Here is a 14,101-nt window from a genome sequence, read left to right as displayed (position 1 = left end):
TATCTCAAATTCCATACAATGCCGAAAAAGGTTACAGCTGTTCCTGTTTCATAAAGAGATGAATAGAATTTAGAATTCCCTATTATACTCGCAACGTCGCACCGGAGAAGCATTTGGTTTTATTTCAAAATGAAAATCTCCCGGATTTAAGGTAGGTAGACGGTTATTTACTATTTTTTTTTTAATCCAGTTTTTTCTCTCACCGTCTCTCTTCTCCTTGTGGGAACGTATCTATTTTCACATTTCGTGGTCACAGCTTCGACTCGTTCATATATGGTTTTCCTTCTCGTTCAGTCTTAATATCGCTATTCGTGATCGCGATCGTACAATTGGGTTTGAAACTTCAGCGTGGTGCGTGCAAAATATGAATAAAGCAACGAAAAATTCTTTAAATTCAAACTTTACTGTGTAATTCTGTCGTTTATTCGTCTTGTTTTATTCTCATTTTCACTTACAGCTCAATATTTATAGGCTAAATTTGTTTTAATTAGTCATGAAATACTTGATAATAATCGTTAAGAGTTAATGATTTATATATATATATATATATAAAGGTTATACACTGTACATGCGGTCTGCTTAACCCTTTCGGCTATTAATTAATACCACTCAATTCTTAGCCGAAAGTGGTTTAGTTAATTTTTTTTATCTTCGATGATTCGAGGATATGCCCTGCGCAAATTGCTGCATTTTCGCGATTGTTACGAACAGGTTTCAAACATTTTATTTCTTATCCGATAAACGCAGAGACAATTTTTGTATTACTCGCTCGGCAATACCGATATTGGTATCAGGCATATGTAGAATCTTGTTCGATTATTCTTTTCATGCAGAGCAAGACGCACCTTGAAGTGTCTTTAGAATACATACTTATTCAAAATTTAAATCAATTCACCGGTTTCCTAATTTTTTCCCTTCACTGCCTTCTACTTCGATTCCGTTTCCGTCTCATTTTCCCTTACACAATTTCCATCGGTGAATCCGTCAATTTGATACTTCAACTACTCAACATCTATTTACAGATTAGGACCTCGGGTCCCGTTGATTAAATACAAAGCTATATTCATACATATATGTGCGCGCGCGCTCGTGTGTACGCCTGTATACATGTGTTGTATATTTAAAATTTGTATACAACGACGAAGTGTCCGTGAAAAGTCGAAAATGAGGGTTGGCGCGCGAAACTCGCAGGGGGCCGAAGCCCCCCTAGTAAACGTATACGTCTATTGCATACTTAAAATTTGTGCAGTTACTGGTTCTTCGAAACCAAGAGCAGGGAAATACGGAATCGCCTACGTGTGTAATACAAACTGATCGGCTATTTACAAGCAAGAAATCTATCCTAGCGTAATAGGTGTAGCAATTAGTGTTCTCGCGTGTCGCGCGTGTCGCGCGTGTCGCGCCCGCGTAATATATGTACAATTTCCAACAATTCCACGCGGAATCCCCTCGCGGATGTGAGAAACGATGATTATTAAATCGCCGACTCGTCGCCGTTAGAAGCGGGATTCCGCAGAGAGCGACAACCTCGCGTCGCCTCTCACTCCTCACCAATACACGGGCTAGACTCTGTCGGGTCAGAAGATGACCGCCAGCGGTCGCGGAAAGTCGTTTCCCGGTGCGGGGGGCACCTGGTAACCAGGGTACTGTCCCATCTGCGGGGGCAGCAGCCCCGGCTGCCTGGATCCCGGATAGTAGCTGTTCAGGCCGCCGGGACTCGCCGCGGAGGAAGTCGAGGTCGAGCTGGCGCTGGACGAGCCCTGCTCGGTTCTCTCGCCGCCGGTCTGCTTGCTCATGTCGGGCGACTCCGCCGGCGATCTTCCCGGCCCCCCAGGGCTCGACTCCTCGTAAAGCTTGTTCGGCTCGTAGCTCGGCCTGTTGTATTCGACGCCGCTCATCGACTTCTGGTCCATGTACATTTTCGAGGACTCGAAGTAAGCCTTTGTCATTGCCGAGTCAAGGTAGCCCCGATCCAGGTATGATTTTGGACTGGAGTCGAGGTACTTCGGGTCCGAGTACATGCTCATCGTCAGTGTGCTCGGCGGCATGTAGGCGGCTCTGTATTTGTCGGCCTCCATCGAATACTTCATGGCGTCCATGGAGCTGACCACCTGGAACATCGGGAAGGGAAGGAGGGTGAAATCACGTTTCCTTCTCCGATTATAAACCAGTCTTTACGATATTCAATTTCCATATCGTTTTTTCGAAACGAACTTTTTCACCGACATTCGTTACCACGCTCCTCGCGAGCTTATGATACGGTTAATTCTTTTTTTATGGTTAATTTCACCGATTTGCCGACGAGAGATTGAGACGTACGCATAATTCACGGGTAAAGGGAGCAATTTGTACCGAGTAAAAAAGACCCTGCCGAATGCCCGGAAGGCCCGAGAAGTAATCCGTCGCCTCTTCTGCACCACCAGCACCGGCGGCAGCAGCTTCGCGCACCTTTCACCTCGATAATTGAACCGACCCCCATGCTGGGATACAGAGTTGAAGGTGTACATTCATTTATGTATGTATATGTACAACTTGCTACCGAAGCGGTTTGGTCATGCCGTTAATTATAATCGGTCGTTAAAACGATGGTTACCAACGCCATTCAAGTCCCTCCGAGGATCGTGCGGATATAATGAAACGGATTCACGCCTCGGGCCCTTTTGTAATCGATTCAATAGAATTTATCTTTATATTTTCTATTTCTTCTGTTCCCGTTCTTCTTATCGATTTTTCTTATCCCTCGCACTCGGGGGCCCAGATAGAAAGAGTAACTTGAAATGGGCTTGAAAACCGTCGTACGTGTGGTGAAAATTATCTGAGACGAGGAATAGTAGAATCGGAATACGTCGAACGAAGGGATTTCAAAGACGTGTTCAGAAATATGCGAGGAAAGAGGCCTACTGATATAAATAAGACGAAAAATAAAAATGTTTGTCAATCTTTCTTGTTCGTCGTTTGACACGGACTGCGAATGTGAGGAAAAAGAAATGCATAAAAAAAAAAAAATAAATAAAATAAAAATGAAAATGAAAAAAGTAATCAAAGAAATAAAAAAGCTTCATCGAGGTTTTGAAGCCTGTTTCTAATTCAGCGATTCGCCCGAGCTAGCGAAACCTTTGTCGGTTTGTTAAGCCGCTTTGTCCTCTTGATTTACAACAAACGTGTAGGTACCACGCCGTATTAAAATATAAAACGCGACGGCATCCTCCAAACTCCGAGTAAGGCTCCTTCTTCGCCGTTCTGTAATCGATTACGAGACCCGGTCCCGGGCTTCTCCTCGCTAGGCGTACAGTATAACCTAGGTTCTTTTTTTGGCATCGGAACCGTCCGAGAAACGCTGCGCATACCAAAATCGCAGTCCGAAACTGACCGGCTTGAAAAATCACATATATCCAGGTTTACGAGGATCTCGACGCGATGCGACGTGCGGCTCGAAATGCGAAAATTAAAAAGCAAAACCGAAGTCGCGACAAACGACCGTGCGAAAATAGGCAGGCAACACCTGTGTCGTACACCTGTCATCGCCTCGTATAGAATGACTTCTCAACCTTCCGATATTTGTAACATTTAACAGCTTTTTCACTCTACGACACTTATGCATACATATAACTACACGTCTCTTTTGTACTCGCAAAACGTTAACGGCGATTATTCAACACGTCACGCCGCGTCGATGACTAAGGCATTCGATGCATGTAACATTTGGATTCTGTAGTTATAAAAACGACATCCAGCAAAATGATGGAGATGTGCTTTCGTACCCGGGCGTTTAAAAAAAACTTGTTCCACATGTATTATCCGGTAGTCCGGCATCCGAGCAAAATCGAAAAGAGAACCGAGGCTACGAGGAAGATAAATATTTTTTTTTCTTTGCAACAATTCCTACGTTACTTACAATACGCGCCAACCGACGTACGATTTATAATTTTTCGTACATCGTACAAGCAGTCAAAGAACTTCTTGATTCTCGTACAATTAGTTGAAGTATCGCGACCCTTGCCTGAACCGAACTTACCGATCTTGGTTTACTGTAAGAAGAAAAAAAAAAAACAGACGGAACCTGTGCGTAAAAATTTTTATCTCGCGAAGACCGTTTAATAATGTGAAAAAAAATTCTCAACGCGCGTCGAAATCCAGCGCTTTGTTAAAACTACCCTACGGCAGCCAAACTGGTTTCACGTACCGGTTTGCAGAAGAAAACGGGTACGTTCGACGGACGAGAAGTCCACTCGATAGTTTGGTTCTACGAGATGACGTTTTTAACCCATATTCGGGGTAAGACTCACCTGTGCAGGTGCCGAGAGACCTGCAGACATTGCGGCAGCGGATTGCTGGGCTGCAGCCGCTGCAGCGGCTGCCATACTAGCGGCAGATAATGTGCCGTAAGCTGCTGCGGGGCCGTAATAAGACCCCATACTCGCCTGTCCCATACCACCGGCCATTCCTGAAACGGTAAAGAAACATACATTACACACGATCCAGGAACGAAAGAGCCAAGCACTTGTACCAACGCGTAGTAGAGACAAATAACGGATGACGTGAGCGATAAAGCAAACAGTTTAATTGATTTAATAAGTAAATTCAAACCGCCGAATACGAGGCGATATATCTTTCAAACGGTGATCCGATCTAGGGTTCGACCTGGTGTGAATTAATTTGGCGCTTAGACTCTGTGCGAAGCTGGGTAAAGCGCGAAGCGACGCCGGAATAACAGGCGTCTGATGTTTCTCGTCAGAATTATTAACGGTGGTAGAGAGTGCCGGTATGTAATCGAAAGGGCGTCGATTAAACCTCGACAAAAACAGCAAGATTTAGAGAGAGAGAGAGAGAGAGAGAGAGAGAGAGAGAGAGAGAGAGAGAGAGAGAGAGAAAGAGTGAAGAAGAGTGGAGCCTCTCAATCATAAATCTCGCGGTACGTGTGCGCGAGTTTGAGACGCGGGACTCGACGCCAATCATTCTCTAATTCTCTGTTCCCCGAGTTCTTCGGTCGTAGGTGCTTATACACGTATGCATCTACCTGCTTCTTACACGGAGCTAAACGAGCCTTGAGTGACGTCTACACAGCTTCACGCGTTAGCCAAAGAATCCTCGGGCGGAGATCGCGAGGCGGGTAAAAATCTACGTGAAGTAGAAAGAAAGAAGGAATGAAGAAAAATAAAGGAAAAGGTAAACCGATAATTTATTCGTCGAGTAGTGTACCTATCTACGAGGTACGTGTACGTACGTACGAACTAAAAAATTCACGGAACGCCCGATTCCGCGTCTCGTTCGGCAATTCCATTGCGGACATTCCGCGCCTTCGTCGATGACGGATCACCGATATTTTTGACAACGTGCCGGCGGTCAATTCTCTCCAGGAATGTCACAAGAATTAGATCGAAGGTAACATGATTTCTAAGCTATCTTACACTACAGGCATCGGAGAATAATAATTCCATGATCAGTGACACCGTGAAGCGAAAAATTCAATCCTCACAGAGACTCTAGTCCCGGAGTTCCGAGTTTCTTTCTTCTGTTTGCTTGCTCTCTCTCAACGTATGAATTTCAATATAATTATACCGTTAGTAAAAACTACGTTGACTGCAGCTATTCGGATTTGAAATACGCAATGTAATGGTACAAAAAATTACCATATATTTATGTAACACCGTTCATGCTCAGTTTTCGCCTTTTCATTTCTTTAATTATGAAAAAATAAATGAAGTCTGTTTTCGCTACTCACTCGACAACGGAATGTAAATGTTATTCACAAGTGTGCGGAGCTCGATCGTTTTGAAAAGCGATTGAATTAGTGCCAATTGCTATGCGTCATTGATTTGCCATTGGGAGCCGATGATATATTATTCGCAATTAACGCTGCTATATCTGTCTCCGCACATCACCGCTGCCTGTCAAATTTCAGCGCGATTCAAGTTTCGGTAAACAGTAGAAAAAGAACGTAACGCTACTGGCTTTCCGCCGCTGGTTTGTCGCGGTGAATAGCTTGACGGCGGTAATTATCTTTTAAATTTTCTCATTCGAGTGACATTGGGCGGTAATGGTAACCATTCAACGGGGTTTGTTACCATTATCCCAGGTTGAATAGAAAAGTTTGGCAAAGGAGGCTGCGCGGGTTATTATATCGGTATACGAAGCTACAAATATATTTTAATTAAATTTGTTTCCCCAGTTAGATGTACAAGCGATTTCTTATTAAGGCTTGCTTGATTGAAATATACCAGCATTGTGCCGCACTCTCCATTGTCGGTATTTAATAACCCGAGAAATGTCACCTTGCCTATCCAAGCACACGTCTTATACACAAGTCACCTGTCCTCCGTCTCTCACAGAATATTAGTATCAACCGATTCTTTTGTTCGACGCAGAGTAATAGGTATAATGCATACCGCTGTACCAAGTATCGCCAAATATTTCTATGCGCTAAAAATACCGATGCCGATATACAGGGGAAAACCGAGTTCCTTTGTGTTTTTAATTATCATTACCAGTTCTCCTCGCCGCTGCAATTGACGAATTCTAGCCCAGAGAAAAGTGCTCGTCCACGTGTCGAGAAACGTCTGCTTTTCGTTCCCTCGAGAAGGGATAAAAAAGACTTTCTTGCGCGTACCGATTTCGGACGAGGAGGCGCGCGGTAATATAATTAAAACCGTCGAGGAATACCGATTGCGAATGAAATTTCATCCGATATCGCGTCGATGTTGGAAATTAAATTACTTGGAAAATTCTTAGCCTGTGAAATGGCGTGTCGACGTATTAAACTTCTATCAACATTCTATTTCTGAAACATTGGACAAACTATAAGCTCTCTTGCCTTGATAACATCGCGTTAATTGCGGGATAAACATTGCGCGCGTCAGGAGAATTCGTTGAGTAAGAGAAGTCGAAATTTGTTTCTTCATTTACTTCTGGTAGCACATTTTTCTTGCCGACCTTTGACAGATTAACAATCGTTCCTTGTGTGCATAGTATAACGTATTATCGTAAAACATTTTTTTTTTCATTTTCTTATTTACAAAGTTCCTGCCTGCGGTCCTGTGCTTGAATTTTGAAACGAAACGTTAACGCTAACGTTAAAAGCTAACCGGAAGGCCGATAAGTTTATTGCGACAGAGCCAGAGGAGGGGCGACCTTAATCCTCCTTATTTCCAAGGAGGAGTCAGCCCTACCGGGATGGGCTGGCCCCGTGGCCGGAGGCTCATTGCCGCCCGACATGCGAACATAAATTTGTCAGAGCATTATTATTTATTAGATTGTTTTACCACGCACAAATTATCGACCAACTTGAACCGTAGAATACCGGCTTTACCCGATTCATCGCGTGTAATACAGTTTTATAATATAAATTTCGAATGAAAATTATGATATTAAAAGACATTCCTGCGTTCGGCAGAAAGTATTACATCGCGATATCTTCAAAATAATCACGAAATAATTTTATGCGCCGGCTTCAACGATTCGCACGTATAAAACGATTGCAACGAAGAGAAGGGGGAAAAAAATTGTGCAAGCACGATCGGTGTTTGGAATTTGCTACAATTTTTGATAACAATGTTTAAATCTTTTCTCAACATGGAGGTCTTAGGTACAGAAAAGTGTGCGAGGTCCGTGTGGTATGAATCGACCGTGAGATGGTAATAATTGAATATCATAGGTATTGGTATGATAATTTAGTTTGAACTTTGGTATAATGTTACAACCTATCCTTATTTCGTTGGTAATTCTCGGTACGATTTCTCGTGAGCGGGGCAAGGATTGACGTGCGTAAGTTTGTACGTATTTGTATAGAGGTATTAACCTACGCGATGATGATGATATCGCCTTCTCACGTTATCTGCCAATTTATTCCGAGAGTCCCACACACTTGGCGCACTTGCAGCGAGAGTTGCCGAGTCGCGTGTCGTAAACATTTAAGTCAACCGTGTGGCGCGTTCTTTCGATAAATTTCGGATTACTGAAAAATATGGCGGTTGTGTTATGCCCGCCTCGGGCCTCGCTTCTCTCTTTCTACAATGTTTGCATGCAGGTACACACGTATGCGCATACCTGAGCTAAACATCGGATACGCACGGTTTATTAACGCTCAAGATCACCGCTCGCTCTCAGGCTGAATTGACGACTGTAGTCGTGGGTGAAAAGTTGATCGCGTTGAGCTTAAGCCACGCATCATATTCTTTCCGCGGTATTATCTCACTACTCGTTATCGCCTTCCGTTTTTCACGCGCGGAAAATTTTTTTTTTCTGCTAATATGTTGTCCGAAGCGTGCGTAGAATGCGAATATAGTGCATTAACTGCAGTACGCACACCGTGTAAATTATAGCACTCGTTGCGACGTTCGTTATGCTTGCAACATACCTCATGCAGGTTAATTTGGCACCATTTTTTCGCTCCTACTTCCATCAGCTACAATAATTATATCCCGCTTAGAATGAAAAAGATAACAGTCGAAAATGTTTCGGATCGTTTCGTTCGTTCTTAATGTTTTTTTGTTCCTTTCTCTCTCCTTCTATCTTTCTGGCTGCTTTTGTGTTTCGTTTTATTTGTATTTTTGCAACATGTTTTTTTATTACGAGGATCAATTTTAGAAGGAAGCGGTTGACTTCACATTTAACATTCTAATACGTTAATGCAAAACCTCTAATGAATCGTTTAGTACCGTTCATCTCGGTACCTGACTTTGTATAAAAAGGAAAACCGATGCCAATGACTTTTAACAAGTTTCTACTTTTAAAAAACACGCAGACTTCAATTCGACCTAGACGTTATAGCTACCGTCATTTCTACCATTGAATATACTTGGAGGTGAACGTGTCACATTAACCTGGAATAAGATGTTCTTATGAATTGACTTCTTGCTTTGAGATTCAGTTGGATATGCGCAGCTTATACAGTTGTGATTGAATTGGAATTGAAAATGGAGGAGTTCAAACATTGAGCAAAATTAAGTGTCAGGCGGATTCGGTTTTCAGCGAGTATTCGGAAATATTTCTACTTTTCGGCAAATCGTTGCACAGAACGTGAACTTTCTCCGGCGAAAAAAGAACCATTGTACCGAATGTAGAGAAGTGCGGTGGTCAGGTTGAGTTGAGTTGAGTTTGATCGCGAGGTGAAAGACTTGAAATCGAAGAAAAAGACTCACCAGCTCTGAGGGCGTCCATTGGCACACTTGGGTAAGGGATGCTGTAGGGGTAGCCTTCCTTCCTGAGGGTTTTCGGCTTTCTTCTGGGTCGATATTTGTAGTCTGGATGTTCCTTCATGTGCATAGCCCGGAGCCTTTTGGCCTCGTCGATGAACGGGCGTTTCTCGTCTTCGGTGAGAAGCTTCCATTCTGCCCCTAAAAATGAGAAAACATGAAATGAGTTCGAGGCGCAAATATACTCGCGAGGCTGCAACGGGCAAAGAACGAGCCGCATGAACTCGACTCTTGACTACGAACTAGCTGCACGTACTCTTGACAATGCCGTGTTACACGGTGCCATGGTGCCGTGGCGTTCGTCTACAGGGCGAACATGTTCAGTTGGCCATTGTTTCGTCAAGAATTAATTACCAGTTGTTGTGGCGCAAAGGACAAAGAGCCGCCAGAGAGGTGGCATCTAGCGGTAGGTTGGCTCGTTGGTTGTTTGGTACCGCTTTGGTTTATAACTGTAGAACAAGCAACTCCTAGCTTCGCAGTTGCGCCAGGTAGGCATACAATGAGCGACAATACGTCAGGGTGCGCCAACTCGTGCAGGGGGTGCTAGCGACGCTGTTTGCGCTGTTTTCCCGCAACACACTCACTCACCCGGCGTTTCCATCTAACTGCCGATGTGTGCCTATTTCGCCGCCCCACACGGACACGGAACGGCTACATAACAAATTTATACAGTCGGTTTTGATTCGCTCGGTTCTCGCATTAGCGCGACAAACGCGGTTCACTCGAACCACACGCTCGGAACCCGTTGCAAATTTATACCCCCAACAAGGGTGAGCCTCCACCTTACCTTCTATCCTACCTACCAATACGCTGTGTTTCGCAAAGAGAGACTTTTCAGGCGAAATAAAGTGCGTTTTGAGGGAAGCTGCGCAACCGCTTCGTAAACGTCAAGAGTTTTCTAGACGGCATTGTCGTTGTGAATGGTAATGCAGTCGAGGAGGGTATACGGCTTTCATTCAATTGGTACAAAAAACGATTTGTCAGTCAACCGGTGCTTCATTTTTATCTTTCATTCATTCCTACCACACTTCTGTCTAATTTTCAAGTGACGCAATTCACGGGAAATAGCTATTTACTTTGGTACATCAAACTTCCAAAGTAGTATCGCAACTTTTTCCTTTCTAGCGGCCTGCACACTCGCTTCGGGTCCCTCCCCTATCAAACCGAATGTGTGGTCTATACCGAATCCACAATCTGTGACACTACTTATGACCCTCTTTTTTATATTTCTTCCAGCTTGGAGCGTCTGTAGGGGACGCAGTGTTTGACTGAACTTGATATATGTATACGTATTTTTTTATAACTCTTTTCAAAATATGGTGGTACTGTTCATTAAGCATACAGATTCCGCATCTTTGACATAGGCCTACGGGACTGGAAAATGTATCCCTTGATCGATTCGAAGCTCCAGGGAGACAGTGATGACGAATTACTCAAGTTCTGACCTTCTTTTTTGTAAACAACTATTATTCTTCGCGGCAGGATAATCAAGATGGCGATAACGAGGAAACCTTCGATTTAATTCCCTATGTACTCCCACGTCGAAAGGCTTCTATTTATATTTTAGCTTATCCAATCAATACGCGTTTTCTCGGCTGAATAGAGCGCCTAGGTATTTGTTTAGAACAAAAGACTCCGGCTTCCCTTGGCGGTAGGTGGTTGGTGTAGTACCTACAATACATAGCGAATCGTACATGTCTACGCGAATCCATACGGGCTTGTGTGTAGTCGCCTAATAGTAGACTAGTGGTGGTTACATAGCACACCGTGCCTTCGTACATTGCACAAAGCCTAACTTTCGTGTTTTCGTGCTTTCGTCAGGTAGCGGAGCTCGAGAAGCACAATGGCGTCGGCTTTTCACTACTTTGGCCGGCCGACAATGTCGTTTATTTAACATCGCTTAAAAGTACAAAAGCCTGTTAATTAATGAACGTGAAAAAGTCTAGTTCAGACCAAATACGATCGAACCTTGTACGAGACGAAACGGCGAACAGCTGCGGGTCTTTTGCCGAAGATGAAAACGCTCCCGAAACCTGAAAACCTGCGAAGATAAGGCTCCGTTAAAATTCTACCCCCTAAAAAATCCTCTGCCTCCCTTCGCCAGGTGACAATGGGCTTCGGCTACAAGTTCGTCTATAAAAAGCGGTAGCCGTATGAAAAGGGAGTAAAATAAGGAAAGAAAAAAAAAGGAAAAGAGGAATAGGAAAAAACGGTGGGGTAGACAGAAGGAGAATTAGGATCGATGTTACGAACGGGGATGTTCGGGCATTCATTGGCTTTAGTCGTTTAGTTCCGGAAGGTGAGTTTCACCGATTAGGTATTAGGCATTAGGTCTGGGGTAGCAGACGACAAAGTTGGGGGCCTGGAAATTGGCGAACCGGAGAACGAACCCGACGTTCTCTCTTACGCTGGATTAAACCCGATTCTATTATTGAAGGATTTCAGTTGTCAGTACCGCGCTACTCCTTATTATATACCGTCGTCCCCGTTCGCTCGCGATATTCTCCGATTCCTAATTACCCACTCGCAAGATGGAGGCGAAGTCCAAGACGTAGGAAGAGACTGCTGAAACAATCATTTTCGTTCGGCTGGATCTGCAGCTTGGCCGTTGAATCGCGCAAGACTCGATTTGCCCGTATGAATAATTCACGAGCCGTTCAAAAAGGATCTCATCGTGAAAGAGACATTACGAACACCGGCACAGAGACAGTGCCTGCGGGATCCTATAAGGGGCGTCTCGATCCCGATGCAGGAGAGCATTATTTGCTTATCCATGGACGCGTGCGCATAATTTTCTGGGCACGGATCTGGTCCTGCGAAGCCTCTATGCCTGCAACGCTCGAGGGTAGTTATGCGCGAAGAATAATGCTGACGGTGGGTATATGGCTGGTGCTTTTTTGTTGGCACTCAAAAATGAATTATCCAAGGAACATGTTATAAGAAGGTGCTGGTAATTTTTTACGTATTAGCAAGACTAGTGGGGACAAACGGAAAGACAGGCGGGCCGGGGGGTAGAAGGAAGGGAAGAGGAAAAAGGTCTCGGTGTTTTTTGTTTAATTTTTTTTTTTTTCAATTCTACTCGTGTCTCACCTAGCCTCTTGGAGATCTCGCTGTTGTGCATCTTCGGGTTCTCCTGGGCGATCTTTCGCCGCTGTAGCCGAGACCAGACCATGAAAGCGTTCATCGGCCTCTTTATGTGGTCCTCCTGGATCTTCTTGTTCGCCGCGTTCATCGGACTCCCCATGGTAATTGCCATCGGTCCACCGCCGGCTCCGCCGGGAGGCGAAGCTCCCGACATTCCCTGCATCCCACGAAGCGTCTCGGAGAAAGCTCCGTCGCACATCGCGCCGCCGGCCCTGCAATTAAACAATCGGACCCGATTAGCCCATGGGCCAAATCCCCTGACGTGCGATTCGCCAATTTTTATTGCTCGTTCGTTTACGGCCTCTCTTCAAGGAGAGCCAAGGCTCGGATATCGTTGCGCAATTCCGTATCGGGCTCAGCGCGGCACGAGGCTTGAAAACTAACGTAATCAACGAGGGAGTGGATAAGTATCCGAGGCGGAAACTTCTGGCTTCGAGTTCGTTAAAAAAACGTCTAGTGGCTGCGGTGCTCCGTGGGGCTTCACGGATCCCCCATGCCCGGCCCTTGGCCCAAGGGGGTTTCTCGCGTCTCGCGTTTTGCGCCCAGCTAGGCGACCCTCGGGTCTTTTTAACCCTGCGAGCGTAACCCTCGAGTGTCATTCAACGAGGACTAATAGATACGCGACTTTGGGGCGGCGGGAACCCCTGCTGTATGCCATTTCCTAAAGACCCGACGGAAATCCCGGACGAGTGTACGAGTGAAAATCGGTGCGTTACCGCCGGTATTGTTTTACCAAAATATTCACAATTTATTTCGTCCACTTGTTCAAATCTTTCAATTCCGAATTGTTTTTTTTCCACACGGTTTAAATAGCTCAGCCCGGAAGTTTGCCCCCTCGTTTTTTTTCGTTCTTTCTTTCTTTAAGCTTATTTAACGTTAAACAGTAACGTCGTATTGTCGGTGACTTACCTCATGAAATGGCCGGCAGCCCGTTGGTGTAAATCGAGCTCAATTTTGTAGCCGTTTTTGAAACAGTTTCTTCGATAATAATTATATGAATTTTTAATGAATCGGAGTGAAATATCGGGCGAAAAGACGAATGTCGCTGAAAAATAGTAACCAACGTATAATCGTCTGCACTGGTTAAACTATTATGACATTTTAAGAAATTCACCAAAACTAAAATCACTGTGTCCATTCGCACTGCATCACTGTAATAGACGTTCACAATCCGTTCAACTCGTAACTCTCGACCGCGCTGCGGGCTGATTCTCGTGATATTTCGAGACAGTCCTATACGAATAATGCGTCGACGGTGAAAGATAACCGTCTAATGCAGTCTAAGCTGTACATATTATACATGTGTACAAATATACCGGTGTCGGGGTGTACGTGTAATACGGTAATACGGCAATAGGTGTATTTTTTTCTCCTTCCGAATAACAGAATAAACGCACAACGAAGCGACGGTAGTTCTCCGTAGACGGTGTGCTCGGAAATGTAGTAAACCGTCGGCCAAGAGTTGATCCTTGGAGCAACTATCGGTTTTCTCCCTCCCTGCGTACCATCAGCTTAAGCCCTGAACCAATCGCGGCGCAGTGGGCTTGGCCTTCTCTCGGAGGGCTTGAGAAAGCTAACCTCGATTGGTCGGCCTGCTCTCGAACCTCCTAACCTCTCAGCGGAGGAACGACGAGTAAAAAGAGAGATGCGGTAACAAATGTGGCGCACGTTACCTTTTCGGCGTAAAAATCTATTGTCGTATCGTGTTGCTGTGGGCGCGCACAACGGTTGTAGCTAGGCAAGAAGGGAGGAGAGGCTAACGCGAA

General features: G+C 44.8%; 1 protein-coding gene across 1 annotated transcript; it reads right to left on the bottom strand.

Moving 5' to 3' along the window:
- Positions 1 to 400: 400 nt before the first annotated feature.
- On the bottom strand, positions 401 to 13,767 carry LOC124176684 (transcription factor Sox-19b-like). The gene is made up of 5 exons (XM_046558265.1): positions 13,245 to 13,767; positions 12,282 to 12,547; positions 9,138 to 9,332; positions 4,287 to 4,444; positions 401 to 2,111 (listed from the first exon to the last, which is right to left on the bottom strand). The coding sequence occupies exons 1-5, from the start codon at positions 13,247 to 13,249 to the stop codon at positions 1,578 to 1,580; spliced, it is 1,158 nt and encodes a 385-aa protein (XP_046414221.1). The 5' UTR covers positions 13,250 to 13,767; the 3' UTR covers positions 401 to 1,577.
- Positions 13,768 to 14,101: the final 334 nt, after the last annotated feature.

The sequence above is a fragment of the Neodiprion fabricii genome, chromosome 2, assembly GCF_021155785.1.
Source record: "Neodiprion fabricii isolate iyNeoFabr1 chromosome 2, iyNeoFabr1.1, whole genome shotgun sequence".
Classification (NCBI taxonomy): Eukaryota; Metazoa; Arthropoda; class Insecta; order Hymenoptera; family Diprionidae; genus Neodiprion; species Neodiprion fabricii.
Note: the sequence above shows the minus strand (reverse complement) of the source record. Positions and strands in the feature narration are given on the sequence as shown.